Source organism: Pleurodeles waltl, chromosome 2_1, assembly GCF_031143425.1.
Source record: "Pleurodeles waltl isolate 20211129_DDA chromosome 2_1, aPleWal1.hap1.20221129, whole genome shotgun sequence".
Lineage (NCBI taxonomy): Eukaryota > Metazoa > Chordata > Amphibia > Caudata > Salamandridae > Pleurodeles > Pleurodeles waltl.
The window spans coordinates 636,596,377-636,619,005 of NC_090438.1; the positions used below are offsets into that span (position 1 = coordinate 636,596,377).

At 42.1% G+C, this 22,629-nt stretch overlaps 1 protein-coding gene across 1 annotated transcript in view; it reads left to right on the forward strand.

Moving 5' to 3' along the window:
* The window catches only part of HECW1 (HECT, C2 and WW domain containing E3 ubiquitin protein ligase 1), a 1,026,664-nt gene that overhangs the window by 866,684 nt on the left and 137,351 nt on the right, over positions 1-22,629 (forward strand). Inside the window, exons 19-21 of the mRNA XM_069216002.1 lie at positions 2,953-3,049; positions 3,475-3,558; positions 11,145-11,254. Coding sequence (XP_069072103.1) covers positions 2,953-3,049; positions 3,475-3,558; positions 11,145-11,254 — 291 coding nt within the window. The remainder of the gene's footprint in view (positions 1-2,952; positions 3,050-3,474; positions 3,559-11,144; positions 11,255-22,629) is intronic.

A 22,629-nucleotide genomic window follows, 5' to 3' on the forward strand; every position in this document is an offset into this window, starting at 1 on the left:
CACACCAAGGTTACAAGCTGGAGGTCCAGATGTATTATTATCTTGTGCAGGACCCTGATTATGTATAGGAAGGGGCCGTTATAGGGCAGGAACATTGTTATCACCCCTAGGATTCCAGGGCAAGCTAGATCCACTGAACTACTGGCCTGGTTTTGTGTTGAATCCCAGAACCAAGTAACACCAGGTTCAAACAACAGGCAATCATAATATCACATGGATTTACCAAGTGTAACGTGTAATATGGACAAAAATGAAGTTCAAACTGTACTGGAGGGTTTACCTTTGATGCAAATCTCACACAATACACGGCTTGCTTGCCTTAGCACCATGGTGCGATACGTAGAGTTGTGTTAAAACAGCATTTTCTGCACAACCATGCAATTTTTCTTCACTCAAGCAATGCAGAGCTGAAGATTTTCACACTACCAAATTTTTTGTAAACTTGAACTGTGATATTTAAGAAAATTAAGTAATTGGGAGGGTTTGAGGCTGATAATGTAGTTAACAATGGCTTGGCTCAGAGGCATGAGGCTTCATGCTTGTTACTCATAAGTGAATGCCACGCCACAGGAATAGGGGTTGAACTGTGCAGATAGTGACAACACAACTCAGTGGAACCAACCTCTTATTACATGTATTTGCTGATTAAGCCATCTAAAATGCTCTCCATAAGAACATATTCTCTTCCCCCCATGCATGATACGGGGGCGCAGTACCAGTGGCATAACAAAACTTGAGGTGGCCCCCATGCAAGGTACATGGAGGAGGGGCCCGACCCAGTCAGGAGCTCTCAGGCCAGGGGCCTGCCACCCCTGCGAAGGTTACTGTGATGAGGGGACCGCTTTGAGCTCGGACCCACCTCCCTCCACCGCGAGGGCTACAGGGGCTATTGTTACCCCAGTGCGCAGTCCCATTCCGTCTACCAATAGGTGTCTGTAGGGAGTGATTTCACTCTGTAAACTTGGACTTAGCGGGTTTCCCAAACTATGTTTCTCCTAACAGTAAAACAATACAAATCAATATATTTTTGTCACCATATGGAGGCACAGTTGGGACAAAAAGATGGATGTAGTTTGGGGCTAGTAGTGATATGCAATGTCTGAGAGAAATATTTTCGGATCGAACAATTGTCATTTGAGAACAAACAGATGAACGAACAGGAAAGAAATGCGGCAGCAATTTTTTTTTGAAGACTGATAAACAATGAAGCAGCTTCCACTGATTTTTAAATGTTTCATAGTGCTTTCCAGTAGTTTTGCAGTTTCCTAATCGTACTGTTATAAGTACTCCATGGATCAAACTTTGAAGATTAAAGGGCTGAGGTTCATTTTTTATGGATATTTGTTAGCAGTTAAGAAAACATTCAAGTTGAAATATAAATATAAAGACGGGTTTACAGATCCACACTTATGCACAATTAAATACATCACGTGAAATGTCATCATTAAGTACATTTCGAGCTTAAAAATAGGCTTTAAAAAAACACACATAGAAGGCCAGAACACGTTTTGGAAAGGTTCAATCTTGAGACTTGCAGTTTGCACACAGATAATCTACAGGCGTCGAACTCACTGAGCCGGCTTTACCAGCGACTACATCAGCTAAGGTCCCCTCGGGACAAGATTGACTGAGTTCATTCGATTATGGCCTAATCATGTGCACGTGGTGTGCTGCGTTGTTCTATGTTTAATTGTAGTTAATTTTGCTGTCAATCTGGACTTCCCTAAGCATAACATGTGTAAGAATCCCTCACGGGGATTTTTGCCCACTTTGATGTATAGATATCGTCTCTGTGACTCTGAGCAAGCTGTTGGATTATTCAGGTAAATACACAGGTAGATTTTTTTTACATTTTTACAGCTCAGTTGAGTGCATCAAGTTGCCCATGGACAGCTGAGAATTGCACAGAATAAAACAACATTAAAAAATATCATCAGGAGTTTGCCAAAGAAGGTTCCTTGCAGAGCATAATTTGTTTGCACCTTGAGAGTGTTATCTCTTTTCTATGTGAAAACGTCAGGGGCCATAAAGCGCTATCAGATGAATCGAGTTTCAGACGTGGGTCTGATAAACTAATCAAACATTCAACAAATGTAAAACACAAAAGGCGCCACAACAAGACTAGTGAACAATTCAGTTCAAACCATGAAAGTTTATTAAAAGTTAATGATTTACAGAAGGCAAAATCAAGTTAGCTCAATAAATAATCAAAATGCATATGCTTGAACTAATAAGCAATTCAATTTATTAAAGTCATATAAATCAGAGAATGAACTAGCTTAGGATCGCCTCCAAGAAGAAAGAATACAACGAAAATCAATTCTCTTCCTTTGGAGAGTACTCTAAATCTCATACTCTGCTGTGCTCGAAGCTGCATCGAATCATTGCACTCTGAGCTATTTTTCACAAACTTGAAACATGCAATTCTAACATTTTAAACACCTACACACAGTTCTGATAAGACTGGCCAATCAGGATAAAGCAAGATGATACAATTAAAAACCTCTTTTGGTTCTCAGAAGTTCTCACTAACAAGCTTCTCTCGGTGTCCTTCAAACGTAGAGTAACTGTAATAAGACACATGTACTAATGTCTACTCTACAGGTGTCTTCTTCAGTGCACTATACATTAAAACATTCCATAATTATCACAAAGAAAATAATAAATGTCTTCACATGGCAGATAAGAAAAGAGAATATCATGTTCCTATATGTAGGACTCCAGCTCACCTACCAATAAAAGGTTTATGTGTTGCGAAGCAAAGACGGCAACCAACTTTAGCCATTTCAAAACTCAGCCTTACGTTAACCACAAATTTTAATTATTAAAACATAACTTTCACTCTAAAATAGCAGCTGTGGGTATGTGACAATGTTATGCTCATGCAAACATTTAAATATAAAAAACTCTTTCAATATTGTAATAATGTTCTTCTTTTGTTGTCCCTTTCAGCTTACAATGACAAGATAGTTGCATTTCTGCGGCAGCCAAATATCTTTGAGATGCTGCAGGAGCGGCAGCCAAGCTTGGCGCGGAACCATGCTCTCAGGTACCACTGTTTATGATTCTGTGTGTCTCACTGTCCTTCTTCGCCAAAGCTTTATAAAGGGTCGAATTAAAAGTGTCTGTGCACCGCTGAAGCCGGGTTTCGTAGATTCCGTTATTTTCCCTTTTTGACAATTATGACTGATGAGCACCCTGAAAAGATTACCTTTTAAATCTCATACAAAAACAAATCAGTGATAATGTGCATTAATATCCACTAATACAACATTGGGATTCTGGTGACATTTATAATCATGTAACCAGATCGACTCTATAACATTCCATGATTTCAATGCATTGTTATCGTTTATGCAACATCGAAATGCTGATTTACTCAATGTCCATAAAATCGCCAGGAAGGGGTAGCTTTTGTGGAAGAAATAAAAATTGTGATCTTAAGAGTACTTTGGAATGTTGCTCTCTTTTCAGGGAGAAGATTCATTACATTCGAACAGAAGGTACTCATGGGCTTGAAAAACTCTCTTGTGATGCCGATTTAGTGATACTTCTCAGGTAAGGTTTCGCAGGAATGTGAGTTTGATCAGAGAGAAGACATTTGAAATGCTGGGTTCTGAACTATGGCCTTTGTCCCTCTCTAAAGCCCTTCAGTGTGTTATCTGCTAACACATGAACATGATTCGTTGTTCCACATACTGTTGTTCCATGGGGCAGGTGGGCTAATCCAAGGGCATTAAAGTCACTGACATGAATGTGGTTTGTCTTGTAAATAAACTGCTTATTCATTCATTTCTCGTTTTGAAGACAAACCATTATCTCTATGAAGGCCGCCCAGTGTGTTGGACTGACATGATACTGACATGGTACTATAAATCAGTTATGAATATTTACTATACCTGTTATCTTTGAAGTGCCTTGTTTAGTTTAGAAAATCGCTCTTCAATTAAGCTTACCTTTATATTTTTCCTGTCATGCCCACGATTTTTATAAAGAGAGTTGACAAAGAGGTTGAATCTTAGGAAAAGTTGAGTCTTTAAACATTAGAGAAAACAAAAGTTATTGTGTTATGCTGCTCCTCCACTAGAACGGGGCCCTTGCAATTCAAAACAGTGTGTCAGACAGCAAAAATGCTCCTAAAAGACATTTAGAATGCTTTTTACAGGGCTGAGCGATGAACCACAAAACAAGTACTTCGCCTGTTCTATTGCATACAAATACTTGCTTTATAAATTATCTGCAAGAGGATAATATGAACTTCTCGAGAGTAGATTATGTGTCTCTCATTTCATCTTCCCTCTCTTTGGAGATGTTGCACTCAGTTAAGTATATCTGTGAGAAGGTGGGTCTCTAGTTTGCAGAGGAGTGCACTCTGTCAAAGTTGGGACCACAATCCTAGTCAGGGCAAGTCAGATACACACCTCAAATTAACCTGTGCTCACCCTCTGGTAGCTTGGCACACCGCAGTCAGGCTTAACTTAAGAGACAATATGTAAAGTATTTGTGTAACACTTACATTACAGTAACAGAGTGAAAACACCACAAAAAGACTCCACACCAGTTAAGGAAGTAGAGGATATTTATCTGAGTAAAGTAAGACAAAATGACAAAAATCAAACAAGTAGAACTAAAGATATGAGTTTTTAAAGAATAAACTGCAAGATAGTGCTTAGAAGATAATAGCACTAAAAGGTTACTTGAGGTTGCGCTAGACCGGAGCAAATCCAAAGTTGAGGCTGACCAGGGCAGGCAGACTACAGAACGCATGCAGGGTTTGCTGAACATTACCTTGGTTGGAGGGTTGCGGTGATGTTGAAGAGGCAATGCGAAGGTAATTCATCAGTTCCAATCTGCGCAAGCCGGGGAATGTGTTGTCATTGAGTCATGCAGTCTTTGAAGCAATGTCTTTGAGGGTGGCATCAAACCCCTTGCAATGAAGGCAATGCATCATCGGGCCACGCAGAGAAGGTGATGTGGAGTCGTTGACCACAGTGGCAGAGGCGATGCGTTGGCGTCGAGGTAGGATGCTGGTGTTCCAACTTGCGCAGCTGCTCCCATTTTTGCAGCGGATTAGCTGCAAAGTCCACTTACAAGACCCAGGACTGGATTGGCACTTCTTGTCAGGACAGGACTCAGAGATGGCAGAGTTCAGCAGCTAAATCAGAGTGGCACAAATGGAGGAAGTCTTTGATGGCCCTGAGATTTCAGAGAGAACACAAGCCAGCAAACCCTTGGAGTCAGTTGGTTCTTGTGAAGATGTAGAGATTTAGGTCCAGTCCTTCTCACTCTCAGGCAAGAGATAGCAGGCAGCAGGCCAACACAGCAGAGCAGTTCAGCAGAGTGGCAGTCCCTCCTTCTTCCTGGCAGAACGTCCTCAGATTCAGAAGTATACTAATGTGGTGGAGTTTGGGATCCAATACTTATACCCAGTTGAGCCTTTGAAGTAGGGCAGACTCAGAGATAGTTCTTTTGAGTGCAGGAGGTCCCTGCCATTCCTTTCCTGCCTCCAGACACTCTACAGGGGGGTTATACAGTTATTTGTGTGGGGGTACAGGCACAGCCCTATTCAGGTGTTAGGGTGAGCTCCTCCCTCACATGTAGCCCAGGAAGGCCTATTAGCCTGGTGATGGGCCATTGGGATGTAAATTTCACAACCCAGCTGTGATTGTCTAGAGGGAATGCACAAACCCCAGGTGTCACCCTAACTAGATGTATATTCAGTGACAGGCAGAGGGTCAAAATGCTTAAAGTAAGAAAATGCCAACTTTCTAAAAGTAAAAAGAACATGTAATGGACAGAATGGTGAACAATGTCAAACAGTCACCCGAGTACACAGATCTGGGCCTAAATCCATCTTTTTTTTATATCCATGCTATTCCAATTTGGACCAAGCCATATGCAAATCAGTCTTAACCCTGCTCCCCATGGGAACAGACCAACCTGAACTGCCAGGCCAGGGCCTCCTGGACTGGAAAGAATAATTCTGGGAACTGGTTTTGGGATATCACCCCTCATCAGCGAGGTTAGCTTGTCTCCAGTGGCATAGGGATCACTAGACCATGTCTGAGTGTACCTGTCCCACTTAGGGTGACAAATTAAAAAAGAACAAGTGATGGGCGGAATGCTGTAAAATGTCAAACATCCATTAAAAGTATAGGGATCTGGGCCTCAATCCATCATTTGTTTTTGCTACCCATGCCATTCCAGTTTGTACTCTGATGGGAGAACACCAAATGTGCTGTGCAGGATAGGATGCTTGTTTCTAGTCCAGGGAGAACCTGGTCTGGGCTGGACTGTTCCCAAAGGGAGCAGGGTCAAGACTGATTTGCATATGGCTGGGTCCAAACTGGGGTGACATGGCGTGCAAAGAAAGATGGATTAAACCCAGATCTTTGTGATTGGGAGTAAATATTTGCATTCTGTCCATCATCTGTTCTTTTCAACATTCTAACATTCTAAAAGTGGCATTTTGAGACATACAATTTGAAGTCCAACTTCACCATAAGTTGTGATTTTAAATTTTGAGTCCAGAGACACCAAGCTCCAAATGTCTATCTTGTCCCATTTGGAAGTTACACTTAAAGACTGTTTCAGGGTAACCCCAATGTTAATCAATGTTAAACTGTGGGAGAGATAGGCCGTGTAGTAGTGAAAAATTAATTTAATAGTTTTGTTACTACCAGGATGTGTTACACATAGGGGGATATGCCCAACTTTTTAAATACACTGGTAGGGCCTATCTTACTGGTGAGGTACATGTAATACAAAGTGAGGTTTGGACCTGCCAAGTGGGTACACTTGCCAGGTCGAAATGGCAGTTTAAAACTGCACACAAAGGCTCTGCACAATCTGTGCCGCAGGCCTATTAGTAGCATTTAATTTACAGCCCCTTTGCACATATTGTGCATTTTACAAGGGACTTACAAGTAAATAAAATTTGCCAATTGGGGATAATCCATTATCACCATGTTTTAGAGTACAGAGCACCTTCTCTTTAGCACTGGTTAGCAGTGGTAAGGTGGATGAATCCAAAAGCCAGCAAAAATAAAACAGGTGTTCAGAAGGCAAAAAGTCAGGGGAAACTATGCAAAGGATGCCAGATTTAACAATATCTGATTAATACATCTTTCTGAAGCTAAAATCACAAACAGTCACTCCAGTATGTCACCGCCTGAAAAACAAAACGTCAAACGAAATATTGGTAAACTACCTATACATCTCTTCAGATACTTGCTATGACATGTTACTTGTGTAGAGACAACTTCCACTGTTATGTGCAATAGGAATAAAGCATTCTAAGCCTCAATAGTACCAAGCAAAACTCACAGTAACCTCATCTAAATGTAGTGTGAAATAAGAGATGGAAGCATTTTTTTTCATTTTAATTTTCACTATTTTAGTATAACAAAAGTAAATCAGAGAAAATCAATGTGAATTGGGACCTCACACTCTGCTTCGTAAGAGTCCACGCTACTCAGAATTCTATTGGATTTGAATCTTTAAAACAGAATCTTGTAACCCTATTTCCTAGTTTTGATGACTCTGGCTAAATAAGACCAGTCCTATTTGAGCCTTGTACTTTAACACTGATATTATATGTGAAAGTGCAAAGTATGCCTTCTTTGGACCAGTCCTCCAAGCTCTGCTTCTGGCAGATGACCTACGTCATAGCGATTACTGTTTTCCTCAGGCAGCACTTATATGGTCCAACAACCAAAACATATGTTTTGGCACTAAAATGTTCCTTCTATTGATGTTAACATCTATGCTTAGGGTACCTATTTCCAGACGAAGTGCTATTGTTGGAGTACCTTTATATCACCACAAAACTTTCCCGCTCCCTCCATAGGTCCAGGGATCATAGAAGAGCATGTTGTTTACTTTTGCAGTGTAGAAAGTTAAGCTTAATTGAAGTACTGGGTAGCATATTAAATAACCAAGTGTGCTACCTTGGTCTGCGCAGGTACCTGGCCTCACTGCATGTGTCCAACGCAAAGTATGCCCTGCCCTGATTTGAAAAAATGCACTCTCTGAAGCACTTAAGTGGGCTTTTACAGTGTTCACTTCTGTCAGAGAAAGTGCAAGAGTAGTAGATGCAATAGCGCTTCTCATACTACCATACCATCTCACTGCAGGGCTTCAGAGGGTGAGCAAGCACCTCCTTACAGAGGATTGCTACCTCGGACTGCAACTCCCAAGAAGGAGGTTTGAGTGGAGCTTCAGCAGCGCAGAATTCTATGTTTCCACAATAAATATTTGTATTTCTCATGAGACTATCAAGAAGCAACTTAGAATCCCATAGTATCGCTGCTTCCTACAATTACAAATACCCACAGTAGAGATATTTGGGTTGGTGGAATACCAATGTAGTATCCCTGAGCGTACTGTCCCAACTCTCCTTCTCCTTCAGATGCTAGGAGAATATGGTACATATTCAGGATACACAATAAACTGGGACAAGTCCTTACCATACTATACACCCCAACACACCAGACTGCCCCATTCATGTTTCTACCGGGACTGCGGGTGGGGACGGACGGGTTCAGATACCTAGAGATATTTCTCACTACCTCACTCGAGTTCTGTATGTGTCACAATGCCGGGCGAGTTCTTAAGGACTTCAAGGGGGATACGGACAGATGGAGAACCCTACCCTTGACCCTGATGGGTAGGTCAGCTGTGGTTAAAATGATCACACTCCAAAAATTCTTATACTTACTCCAAAACACATAATATCTGGTCCCCCCACCTTTTTTGTTAAAATAAATGAGGTCCTACAAACTTTACTATGGGACGACCGACATCCGAGAGTATCTTTAAGAACACTCCAACGCAACCAATACAATGGAGGTCTGGCCCTCCCAGACATTGAAGGATACTGTTAGGCATATCATTTAGTTGGTATTATCGAATGGATTCATGCACCACAAGACCACCCCACATACCACTTGGAGAGGGCCCCATTCTCGCCAAGAATGTACAAACATTACCTATATAGGAGTATAGGGACTCAGTCCCTCCTGCCGGCCACTAGGGCAGCTCTGGAGGCCTGACATCTCAAGTCACCAGAGAGATCCCCCTTTGGGAAGTGAACTTGCTTAGACAGATTACAAAACTAACTTGGTTTGAGTGCTGGGATGATATAGGCATTTCCAAGTTAGCTGATATCCTACAACACGGAGAGCTGATGTCATTCACATTCATGCAATCAGAGTACCACCTTCACCACACACAGTTTCTCCAATACGCACACCTGAAACATGCTTGGTGGGCGAGGGGACTACAGGCGCGAGATATGCTGTACTACGCTTCACTGGAGGGAGGTGTCCTCATGGAGAAGCTGGGGCGGGGAGCAGTGTCTGTCATATACTGCGCAATTTGCAACAATATGCCAGATATCGTAGGTCCTTTAAGGGAAAAATGTCATAAAGATATTAGCGATATGGAAGACATAGACTGGGAGGCTGCTTTGATGCACATGCAAGAAGTATCGGAAAAACAACACAGGAGGGGCAAAAGAATAATGGGATATTCGGAGAGTGACTCCTGGTCCCGTGTGTAAGGTTCCCAATAGACAGTAAAACAAAAAGGATTACACACGGTTCCACCTAATATAGTAGGTTTCTTTCAAAAAAGTGGTTCAGTCATTAACTGGGAACCGAAATTTTTCGAAGCAAGGGCCCTCACTCACCATCCGGTGACATGCTTCATCATAGGGCCAGCTCCTCGTCAGGCCGGCGCTGCAATGCCTGACGGGCCCCACAGGGGGGCTCTTTGCCGGAGATCTTTTAAGAATTGAGAAAGCCAGTCAAAAAGAAGGGATGGATTGGTAAAGGGAAGATTAAAAATGCCTAGAGGTGTTCACTAATAGTTTTAATTTTCATGCTACAACCTCTGGCAAGATTAAAAACCAGACACGGGGAGTTCGTGGGATGATGTCCACACCCCCCCATATAAGTGTAGGTAGGTATAGTAATAGTTGCTGAGTCTCTTGGAAGGAAATAGTATCCAAGAGACGGAGCACACAGGATCCCCTGTGTCACTCTCTATAAGTGGTCAACATGTTTCTCGCTTTGTTACAGAAAAATTAACTTGTGCGATTCATCAGGACCTTATAACATACCTAATCCATTAATTGGTGGAAAATTCCACAAATGTGAAAGTCAAAGACCTAAAAAAATTGTAGAAAGAAACCATAATTAGCATAACACAATTCATATAGGAAGTATATTCCCAAGAAATAAATAATTTTTGTTTTACTTGTTTGTTTTACATGCAAGAAGTAGCCATCAAGTCAACTCTGCGACTGATACAATATAAAATACTACACAAGGTCTATTATGACCGTTACAGACTACACAAAATGGGCCGTGCACCAATGTCACACTGCTTACGCTGCAGTGAGGAAACCAGAACCTTCATCCACACACTCTGGGAATGCACCTACATCCGACCATACTGGGAAGCCATCACCACCGAACTCTCACATATACTAGGGACTCCAGTACCCACTGAACCACAATTTATCTTATTAGGGATCCCAACCGAAGTAGACATGCCACGCACCAAACTTCTATTCTACTCCCTTGCCCTGGTGGTGGCTAAGGGAGATGTGTCCAGACACTGGGGTGCCACAGACTTACCTACGAAACAAGAATGGCAGCAAGGGATGGACTGCTACATGGCCACCAAAAAAGTAACCTACTGTAGTAGGGGATGCCCCCAGAAATTTAATTAAAGTATGGGGGTGGTGACGAGAGTACTATGGACTTGATCTGATGAAGAATACTGCAAGGCAAGTGCTCAGCCACACTCCCCGTGGGGACATGTCAGGACTATGACGCTCCCCCTTTAAGAGGTTAGGTATTTATACATTTGCTACACTTGGGGATACTGTGTTGGGCGTAGCACCCTCCAGATGCAATGGTAAACAAATGTGTAATGCTTTACAGACCACTGACTGTGCACCTTGGCCTTACTGTTCTAATGTTGGAATACATATGTTATAAGAACAAAAAACTAAAAGCAATAAAAATATTTTTTAAATTCTATTTTAAGTGGGTGCAATTGAACTCTACTGTACAGGGGGTTGCCACATTGTACAAACACACACAGTGATCCTTTTCTCTCTGCTTGCTTTTTAGCCTCTTTGAAGAAGACATTATGTCGTACATCCCTCTCCAAGCTGCCTTTCACCCTGGTTACAGCTTTTCTCCCCGCTGTTCCCCTGGCTCCTCACCTCAGAACTCTCCAGGTAACAATAATGCATAATAACCTGTGCAGAAATGGACAGATTGTCACAGCATACCAGCTCGATCACCTTTGGTGGATTTTCTGCACATGGAGTAGTTTTCTACGCTGGCAAAATGGAAATTGCCAAATGCATCAGCATTTCAATATCTACTGTCCTCAGTACAAAAGACTCGGCCTTTATAAAGACTTCACTTTACTTACATCTACTAATCATTTCTTTCTTTATGAAACTCTTCCTTCAGTCCGCAAACTATCATGATTGGCACACCAACAAACCCAGGTTTCCCACATTCAATGGCTAAGATGCATTTCTTGGTTATAGATAGCTAGAAGTACAATGACACTGATGCCGAAAGGCACTTCTCAGGGTTCTTATGATGTAATTTCATCCAGCCTTTCTCAGTGGTCGAACTGGATGGTTCACCGTGTGTGCATTCACTGAAGAAGGCTACGTCTAGTGCCCCATCCATGATGAAGTCAGGCACACAACCTGATGTGATGCAGTGGTGTGTAGGAGTTAGTCCATGTACCTGTCCCCTAACACGGAGAGCACACTGAACAATGACTGACTTACTCTTTCTTTTTCAACATTTACGCTGTGTGGGATAAAGTAATCTCTTACAAGTCAGTGCAGCTATTTTTGTGTTAATCATGTAAGGAGGCAGGGCTTCGGACAGTAAGGCACAGTTTTGTCTCTTTAAAGCCTGCGTGAAATGGTCTTACAAGATCAGTGATACTTTTAAAAAAGGTGTCTTCACAGTTCATTCATATTTTAAAAAACTCTTTATAACTGGAGATGTGGACACATGCTCTTACATGCACTGTAAACACACGCACTCTTAACAACACTGGGATACATACAGTCACCTCTCCCGGCCCTGCTGCAGATGGCCCAGTGCAACTAGAGTTGACCAGTGTGTTGGCAGACTGTATACTTGTAGTAATCTCGCTGCACACGAAGTCAATCAGGTTGAAAACACAAGAGGTTTATTCGTAGAAATAAACGCGATCCTCCTCCCGAGCCAGCTGAACACCAACTCACTTGATTTGCTGAAAAAAATCACTTCTGTCATGTGTGCCATTCGATGGCAACATGCCAGCCCAGAAAAGATTTCGTTTCCAAAGAAAGACCACAAAATGCGGGTCTGTCTTTGTTAAAAAACAGATTTACGATCCTGGAAGCACTGGGATTTTTATCTTGGTCGGAATGATGGGGATTAGTGTTTAGTTGTTGGGTTGGTGCCCCATGGATTACATGATGCACCTAGGCAACAATAAAGTTGTCAGAAATAGTATTAGAGCGGTGGCCCTTCTGTAGTTCTCACCAGCTTTAAGAAAGTTAATTGGATATCCCAACAGCAGAACTCGCTGCAGCTCCACTGTCAGGAAACTACTGTCCACACACTCTACACATGAGGCTGTGGATGCAAGAAATTGGTTGACCAGACAGTGACCAGTTTTTGGCAGCGCTCCCAATAATACCCACCTCTAAATGAAATATATGGGGCCTGATTTATGAAACATTAGTGCTGCCTTTATGTCATTTTTTGACGCAAAAGCTTCACAAACTTACAAAATTACATTGTTATAAATTTTGTACGTTCGCGACGCTTTTGTGTCAAAAAATGACGTAAAGGCGGCGCTGACTTTTCATTAATCAGGCCCCTAGAGTTTTGTCAAGATTTACAGCACAATCGCACACAAAGCATAGGTGAAAGCATAGGGTTGTAATAGTAGGTAGGTCATGAGTGAAAATCCATGCTGTGCCTCACTCTATAAAGATAGCGCTTAAACTGTGTTTCTAGTGCTATTTAAAAAAAAAATATATTTCTTTATGGCTCTGCGTGGCCTGGACAACTCGTCTGGGCATTTTTTCAAAGAAATCCCCTGGAGCACTCCTCTGCATGGGCTTACCCTCCCCAGATGAAAAGACTCTGCAACCATGTCGTCTTTGTGTTTTAAAAATGTAATCCCTCCACCACTGCACTTGGATGGACAACACTCCCATCTGGGGCTTTTAAAAATAAACCCTGAAAACCTAGTAGGTCTAAATATTTTAAGATACATTTTGTGCAAAGTAAAGATATATATATGTGTGGAGATCAGACAGGTGTTAGGTTTGAGATGTTCATTTGTATGGGTTTTTGGCTGTATTATTTATATCAGTGCTATAGCAAAGGAAGATTAGATGCTATACAAATCCCAATTTACCCTAACAACGGTATATGGGGCTGTATGAATGAATGTATGAAATACACACACTAATTATACACCTAAAAAACAATATATCACTGACAAACAAAAATGATCCAAAAACACAGGGGTCATCTCTCCTCCAATGCACCCCATCTGAAATATATGCCTAATACATAGTGTTAAAAGCCAGAATTTTCAATTTTGTATTTGCTTATTTTCAAATCCCAATTTACACTAACAACGGTATATGGGGCTGTATGAATGAATGTATGAAATACACACATTAATTATACACCTAAAAAGCAATATATCACTGACAAACAAAAATGATCCAAAAACACAGGGGTCATCTCTCCTCCAATGCACCCCATCTGAAATATATGCCTAATACATAGTGTTAAAAGCCAGAATTTTAAATGTTGTATTTGCTTATTTTTTCAGGAGATGTTACCTGCTGATAAAACCAAAATCCTTTTGAATCATACTTTGCTTAAGCGCACATTTGTTCATGAGTGTATTTGTGTGCGTTAGCACATAAAAAACAGACCTAATGGATTTAATGCTTGTTCATTTAGAGGACTATTTATGAGCTCTTTGTGCCGCTGAAGCATCACTTTTTGTGATGCTCGGGTGCACAGACTACAAAATCATATCTATTAGGGCACGTAAAGCCACTGTGTGGCTCTGAATGGCCTCATAGATAAGGAGGAAGGCAAGACAGTGCAAATCACCATGTTGCCTTACTAAGCACTAGGGAGGCATTCCATGGACATCGCAGTGGGTGTTGCCGCAACACCCATGGTTTTTAACGCTTCCCCAGATTTATAAAACCACGTAAACCTGGGGTTGTGCCAAAACCTTATGCCTCCTGAGGTGAGGCGTAATGAGGAGACATATTTTTATTTTCCCCTCGTTTGTTTCCTCTTTCCAGAGGAAAAAGCCTCAGAGGATTGTTTTTGTGCAGGAAGTTGCTTCTTCCTGCACACAGAAAATCCTGCTGACAACACAGCCACCATGATGCAAGGGTGCCTGCTTTGCCGCTAGCTGCCGAAACAGCGCCAGCGCAGGGGGAAAGGACAGGAATAAACCGTATTGCACAAATACAGTGCATTCCTGCCCTTTCACTTTGGCGTACAGCAGTGCAGCCGCTTCCCTATGCCAAAACCCTGCAAATCAGGGCCTGAGTTTTGCCCTTTCATGACATTTTATTTATCGTTTATATCGTCTTCTCTCTACTGCTTTGCCGGTCTGTGATGCTTTCACTGCCTCATCCCCTATTCTCTCGTAATGCGGAAGGGACGGCCAGTTTGTGTTTCTCACGTCTGACAATAGCAATTTCCTCTGATTTTACAAGAGCAAAAGGGAGACACTTGATATGATTTAGTCAGTGTTTTCTCTGTATGCACTCTTGCAGTCTGGTGTTAGCAAAATCTTTTGATTTTTTTAAAAAGAAATATATAAAACTACTAATAGGGGCTTTCAGCCTTCACTTTTTTCCATTGGTTTGTTCTTGTCACTTACGTTTACTTCGCCCACTACACATACAGCATGGGGCGGTTGGACATCTCACTTGAGCCATTGGATAACTTCACTGTAAATGACCCCATTTTGCTCTTTCAGAAGAAGATCACTGTCACACTAATACCTTTCCCTGCCCAGGACTACGGCAATGTGTGCGTTTTGAGAGCACAAAATATGTTTGTGTTTGGCAAGTTATGGCCAATTATTTTTTTAATGTTAGTGAGGGCCCGGCAGCTCCCCAAAAATAAAGTTTTACAAAACCAAGACAAAGCAAAACAAGCATTAATAAAGCCAAAAAGCTTTCACCCAACGCCAGACCTTCTGACTTTGCCAACGCTTCTTTAGATTTTTCACTGGTTACCACTGAAACAAATGGTGTTCCAGGCAATACTGTTTTCTTAAAGCTTCTGCCTATATTGTTCATAATCTAAGCAAAAGTTGATTTTTTTATTCTGAATCCTGCAATCAGTTCTAAAAAGGGCAAACACAAACCAGACAACCGAATTGGTTTTGTACTGCAGTGGTGTAGTGCTCCTCCATTCCCTTGCAGAATGGGCACGCCTGGCACCTTGTGGTGCCTTACATGCTGCTAGGGCAGAGTGTCAACTTCTAAATGGTCCCCATGTGTTTGATGGTGTAGCTGGAGATTGTGCCAGTTGTGTAATGAGACTTTAGGGTCCCTTTCCAAGGTACAGTTAGGCCCCCCACATACAACAGCCATGTCACCTGAAGTATGCGGGTTCCTAATCATGTCTCCCCTGCAGCAGAAGTTTCAGTGATTCAGTTAGCTTCTATAAGTAAACATGCCTTGTTGCCATGGTGACACAGGTAATGACAAAATATGGCTTGCGTAATGGGGTCCGTAGCGGGGTAATGAGGGAATATGTATGCACCTGGCCTCACAAAATCTTAAATCATTGTAGCCTGTCAGAAAGAGGCCTTCATAGGATTACGTTGTGATGGACATGCCGAGGGGAATGAAATTCATTCAAAAAGAAATGAAGACAAAATTGTTACCATCACTGGGTCACCCTTCAGTTAAAAACTGTTGTATGTCCAGTTACCAAAATCAGGTACCTTTGTTTTCCTTATCTGCTGGAGTTTTGAGTGCCTGGAGGTGATTCATTTTGCAGTTAGGTATAAACGCCAACCACATAGTAAAATGAATGGCAAATCAAACTTTTTCCAGGGGATTAGAGAGAGAATTTGGATTCAAATTGTTCCGAACTGTGCTTTTTACAGCAAAGCGTTTTAAAAAAAGGAAAGAAAAAAATAACTAGTAACCATTTGTTACAAGTGTGGGGGAACTTATGGAACTTTCTAGTATTTGAGGGCCTCCCAGGAAGGTTATTTTGCATCAACAAATCGTGCATGTGAATCTCAGAACACAGTGCAGCCGATATACTTGATGTGCAAAAGACAATTATTTGTTCACCAAAAAACAAAGTCTGATACTGTGTGCCATTATTGTCCATTTGCACGTTATTAGGCCATTAAAATGTATATTCCATAAAAAAACAGCAAATTTTGATAATAGTGTTATATTAAACTGTTATTATATAGCGCCTTTGCTGTTTCTAAGTGCTGTAAATAATACATATGAGTTACCCAATTTTTGGGACTCAAGGAAGGAAAGCTGATCCTGACTTGCTAGGTTTCAAAATCTTGATCTGCGGTTAGGGGCGGCTCCTCCATTAGGGAGGAGGAGCATCGCCCCCTCTCCCCCCCTGCCCCCGCCAGCAGCAGCAGCTGCAAACCTTTTACCAAAAAACGATAATAAACTATGTTTATTGTCGTTTTTTAGTTAAAGGGGCGGGGCCACAAGCTGTGATGATCACTGAGGGGGAGTGCACAGCACTCCTCCTCACTGCGCATGCATGTTTGGCCGGCTGTCTCGGGCCAGCCAAACACACATACCCAGAAGGCTCTCTCCAGCTCGGCACTGTGTTTCCGGGCTGGAGAGAGCAGGCACATGCTCCCATTCTGCCTGGGAGCGCCCTGGCTGGGCACTCCCATCTAAACCTAATGCTGCTCTGAGCAGCGTCCGGATTGGCTGCAGAGCAGGCTGGGAGCCTGTGCATGTAGCCTGTCTGCAGGAGAGGGGCATCACGGTGGTGACGGTGGCGGCAACGATACAGTACATTTAAAAAAAAAAAAAAATCTCCTACACCTGTGTACGCACCACCCCGCCCCTATTTAGCAGTGCAAGCCGCTCCTGTCTGCAGATTACTTCATTTGTCAGCAAGTATTATATTTGATGAGCCATCGTCAGTAGTATAATAATAGCAAATCAAGCGGTATTTTCTTTTCTTGCATAAAACCTATAAGTAATGGTGCAGCAGTCATGTGCCAGCGTACTTCCACTGCATGTCATGGTGCACGAATATTTCAGTTTCCTGCTCAAATATTCTGAATTGCTGCTGAAGGTAATGCTGAATGTGTCAAACAGCCAGAGCTTTCTAGGAGCTAGGTCTGGTGCCAGCACTTCTAATTCACTCTTCCCATTATATGACTCCTGTCTTCTCTCTGCCCACTTTTTCCATCTCTTCTGTCTTGATTGCTGCCCTCACCCCTCTCTCTTGTCCAGATGCACTTTTCCTTCACCTTTGTTTACTCTTTGTATCTTAAATTCCCTTCTGTCCTCGAACTTCTTTGTCCGCTCCTCCACGCTGACTTCACTTTCCTCTCTTTTCCTCTCCTTTCCTCCCTTTCCTTCGGTGCTTTTTTACAGCTTACATTTTATTCATTCTACCTCCTCTCTCCAACCACTTGTTCACTCACCTCTCTTTACTTACTTCCTCTCTCATTGTCCTTCTCACTCTACCCATTCCCCTCCATCTTTTTGGTCAAAGCAAATATTTGAATATTTCAAAGTTTTGAATCAGCTTTCGTTGGGGCCTCATGAGGTGCTTAGCTGACAGACTCCTTAAGTACTGTTTTTTTACCGAGCTGCCTTCTACTAGAGTGGTGGAAGCTGTGGGTACAGTCTCTGGGCCAGACTCACAAAGGTAATGTAGGAGTAGTAAGGTAGTGAATGCGGAATATCTGCACTTTGGCGGAGTCTTCGCACTCAGGGTGGAATCGCCGCACGGCACGCTGCAGAGAATGCGCAACGCACAGATTCGGCAACAAATGTGGAAATTCCACCCCAGCACTGAGACTGACTCCACACTTGTAACTTTACTACTCATAAATTACCTTTGTGAATCAGGCCCTCTGTGTTTAAGCAGATGGGGTCAGAGTCTAGGAACAAGTTATTTACAACATTTATCACACTGCAAAATTAAGCCCTATTTTATTACAAATATACATACATATATAAATTCTCCTGCCTACAACAATTGCAGTGTCTTCCTTAAGTCGAAATGAGATTTGATTTCTGAAATAGTAAAGCATGATCTTACTCGTATATTACTCGTACTGGAAGGATAGAAGTACACCGGTCATACAAGAAATAGGTGAGTTTTTAACAGCTTCTGAAAATTCTAAAGATTGTTTTCTGCATGAATGGCTGGTGGGAGAATGTTCCAAGCCTGAGAAGTCAACACAGAAAAAGTTTATCCACCTCCAGGCATATTGCTAAAAGTAGTGTTCAGAAGGTCTAACGTGCTAGAACGTAAGGGTCTGGCAGGGAAGTAAAGAGAAACGAAGATAGACGTCCTATACCTGCTAGGCATGGAGCCATGTATGGCTGTGTGACAGAAACAAAATGGCGTGTTTTCGTACAGGAAGCCAATGGACTCCACAGTTTTTGAAAGTGGATCAATAATGGGCCCTAGAGGCTACTTGGGTGCTTCCCCTCATAAAGGACATAAGCTAGCCCAATGCATTACCCTGTAAACTGGCTTCAGCAAGTCTGTCATAGAGAATGTAATGACAACCCATTAAAAAAGCACAGATAGATCAGAGAATAAGGACAACAGAGCCACCAGCACAAAGAATTACCCGGATGCCATTTCTGGCGGCTATCAACATTGTTCTGGTACATAGAGTTGGGTGCAACCTGGAATGATTAAGGAGAGAGATGTCTTCTATACAGTCTTTGATAGCGCATACTTACTCAGATATCTGTGTTGTGGGGGGTCTGAGGTAAACAAGATATACGGTGGTAGTTAGACAGTATCACTGGATGTAATTTAGGTTTTTTCAGCAGAGATGAGAAAACTTGTTTTCCACAGATCAGGCACCTTGCCAGAGTACAGGGACTTATTGCAAATGGACATTGTTGCAGGAGCCACTGAAGAGGTGAAAGCCTTCATGATCTTGACTGGGCCGGCATTCAGTGGAGAACAGGAGGACATTTGGTTAAGCATGGAGAGAATGACATCTAGACTTACAGAAGTGAACTTTGATCAGAATGTTGGGGGAAGACAAGAAAAGGTGGAGCTTAAAGAGTCATGTGTAGCTGGAAATATGTGTTAATTTGTAACAAAAGAACTCAGAAGCAGTGCAATCTTATCTTAATAGAAATCTGATAGATCTGCCCAGAGCTTTTGGAAAGGGATGGCTAAAGTAGAAGTTGCTTCAGGATGGGCAAATGAGTTTTATCCTGTAAACATGTCTTTAGCAGAGTTTTTAGCAATTGGAATGCATTTCTAGTAGAAGTTGGCCCTGACATTCTGTATTTCCTTTTTGTAAACTTGTAACTTATGATTGTAGATCAATTTATCATCCAGGTTATAATTAAGCTGCCAGAGCTTTTCAAACTTTTGTACATCTTCTTTCTGCCAGTGAAAGTTCTCCTGTATACCAGGAGGGTGTTGGAGACATTATGTGAGAAGTCGAAGGTTTCAGAGGGAGGGTCGCATCTTACGCTAACAAAGCCCAGGTGTTAAAGAGGTTGATAGTAATAGTTATGTCCTCTATGGAGTAGGGCAAGTGCAATCTAAAATAGTGACTAATTTGCTGGTTTTAGCTTAGGCCAAGGGCGATAAAATAATTTGAGAAACAGACAGCACTTGGCTTTAGAGTGATTCACCTTATTAATGGTAAATAAAATGGCCTTAAGGTCAGTCTAGGTAACGCTAAGGATTAAAGGACATCTGCTAGACTGCGACGTGCATGGATCTGGCCAAGTGTATTGCCATCCAAGTGAGTGGAACATAGAAAAAGATGCCATAGAACAAACATGCAGAGGCTGCCTTATCACACTCATCAACATTGAGTTTGAAATAAGCAAGAACAGTTAAATTGTTGGTGTTAAGATAAGCAATAGAAATAATATAATGTAGGGAGGACGTAACATTTTTCATAGGACTCGGAAGTCTGTAAATTAATAGTATTTTGAGAGTAGAACTAAAATTCATGGAAATAGTGAGAGGCAAAAATATATTGTCGAGGAACTGATTTGTTGTCCACATAGAGACAGAAAAAGTCTCTGCAAGTTACTGTAGCGCCACGAAGCAAAACTAGTGATTAACTAGCAATGTGCTAGCCTGTGGAAGTCTCTAGCACAGTATCTGGGGCAGGTTCCACTTTAAGCCAGGGTTCAGTAATAAAGGCGACACCCAAATTAAAATCAAGCAGAAGATTTTTTATCTCCAGGGTGCTTTTCACCATTGATTGTGCATTAATTAAAACAGGTAACAATCTACATGTTCCTGGGTCAGTGTTATGAGGGTGCGGGTGATGCACAGATGCGTTTGGCGCACTTAAAGCGGAATTAGGGTTTCCAGGAGTTGTAGGGGGGTGATTAGTCTAATGGTTTATCTTGTGTTCTGATTCTTCCCTGCTGCACAGATTCTCCAAAAGTAACTGGAATATTTAATAAGAGTTTATTTCAGACGTCAGTGATACAGCCTGGAGTACAACTGTCTGATGTCCCAAAGATAACCACATGTAACAGAGCTCACATACTGTCATTTCAGAGCATGAAGCTCCCAGGATTCCATAAAGAGTACACGAATACGACAGTTTAGGAACAGAGTAGTGTTACGAAATAGGTCTAAGCTGTCAGAATTGGTGTTGCTATTTGTGTGTTGCAGAGGCGTAGATTGAATTCCTTGCTTGCCTCAGGAATGGGTAGTGGAACGGGCATCATGCCTGACCCTGTACCCAGCTGGAGCGCGCATGGGCGCAGACAGCTTGCTTTTGGCGTGCCAGCAGCGCATGGGTTGGACATGTCTTCTGGGCATTTGTGATACAGCCACCAGTATATAACCGGGGCAGACCGCACATCGTGGAAAAGTAGAATTACTAGTGCACTAACCAATATGGGGGCTCAACTGTGACCCTAAGCAGTGGGAGCCAAAATGGAGGAATGTGCAACAGAAGGCTCTCTCCACAGAGGAAGTTGTCAGGAGAGCAGGTGGGACAAAGGCACGAAAAAGCAAGAGGGAAGAGAGTAAAGCGTAGCAAACAATAAATTCATATTTTAATCAAATCACCCAAGGAGCGCATGTGAATACCTGGAATATTTATTTAAGAAATGGATTACTTCATAAAATTATCAAGTATCCCCTGACACCACCATGTAGGCCTCACTCGATAAAATTAATGTACAAATAACAGAGACTACAACTGGTATGGTGTGGACTCATACATAATCTCACTCTCTCAACTGGTGGGCCGTACCAGTAGCCACCTGCTTAAGTTAAGCATGCAACTGGAAAAGAGTGATGCTTAATTATAGTGTAATTTTCCATGCAAGCAGATAATCCAAAAACATTGCAGGAACCAGTAAATTAAGTATTTACCCAGGATCACACAATTTTTGGTGGCACTGGGAAAGCCAGGAGTTGAACTTTGATACCTTATTTGCATAGTTCGTAATGTAGCAATAGGTCCACGCCATCTCCCAGGATCTCTAGGCTTCTTAGTTTGAGACTCAAAATCACAGACTTCTCCAGAACCAATACCCTTCTGTGGCACATCTAGGCAGAGGCCTGAAAGAATGGAGAACTGACATTTCTATGACACTCTTGTGTGTTAGTAACTATTAACATGCAAAAGCATGGGAGGGCTCCTCTCAACTGAAAGAGTTTTACAAGTGGTCGTTTAAGATCTCGAGCACTAATCGGTCGTTCTTTGATTTTTGTCAAAATTACATTGTGCCAGCTGTGTGGAGAAGCAGGAGGATGTTTCAATAGCGCCAACATTTTAATTCTTCAGTTTTACTTTTTATTTTTAAAGTCCTAAGGCAGATGGGAATCTGCTTGTATACGCTTATAGCAAACTAATAGTTGGGTGTCCAGGAGAAAGAAGGGAAAAAAATGAGAGGAGGGAGCGGAGGGCGCGGCAAGAGAAGAAGAGGTGAAGAAGGTCAGCATTGATGAAGCTGCTGAGCTGACCAAGGTAGAGATGGCTTGAGTATACAAGCAAAGCTTGGATAAATATGGTTCTTTTATAGTATATTTTCTGGGCTCAACATTAAGAGTCTGAATGCAGATGTTCACCTCCAGGGTTTATTAGTTTCAGACTCTGACTCATTTTTCTTGTTGTAATTTAAGATTCTGATGGCAGCATCATGTGTTAGTGAACTAAATGCTCGCCCCTGGCACCCTTTGCGATCTGCAGGTCACATGTTTGAATCCTGGCAAGGGGAACTCGGGCTTTCGTCCTTTAAGATCAGTAAATTGAGCAAAGCTAACCTTGGTAAAGAGTTTTCGTGTGGGGTGGTATTAACTCTCGCTGTGGCGTCAAAGATAGGGTACACTGCTT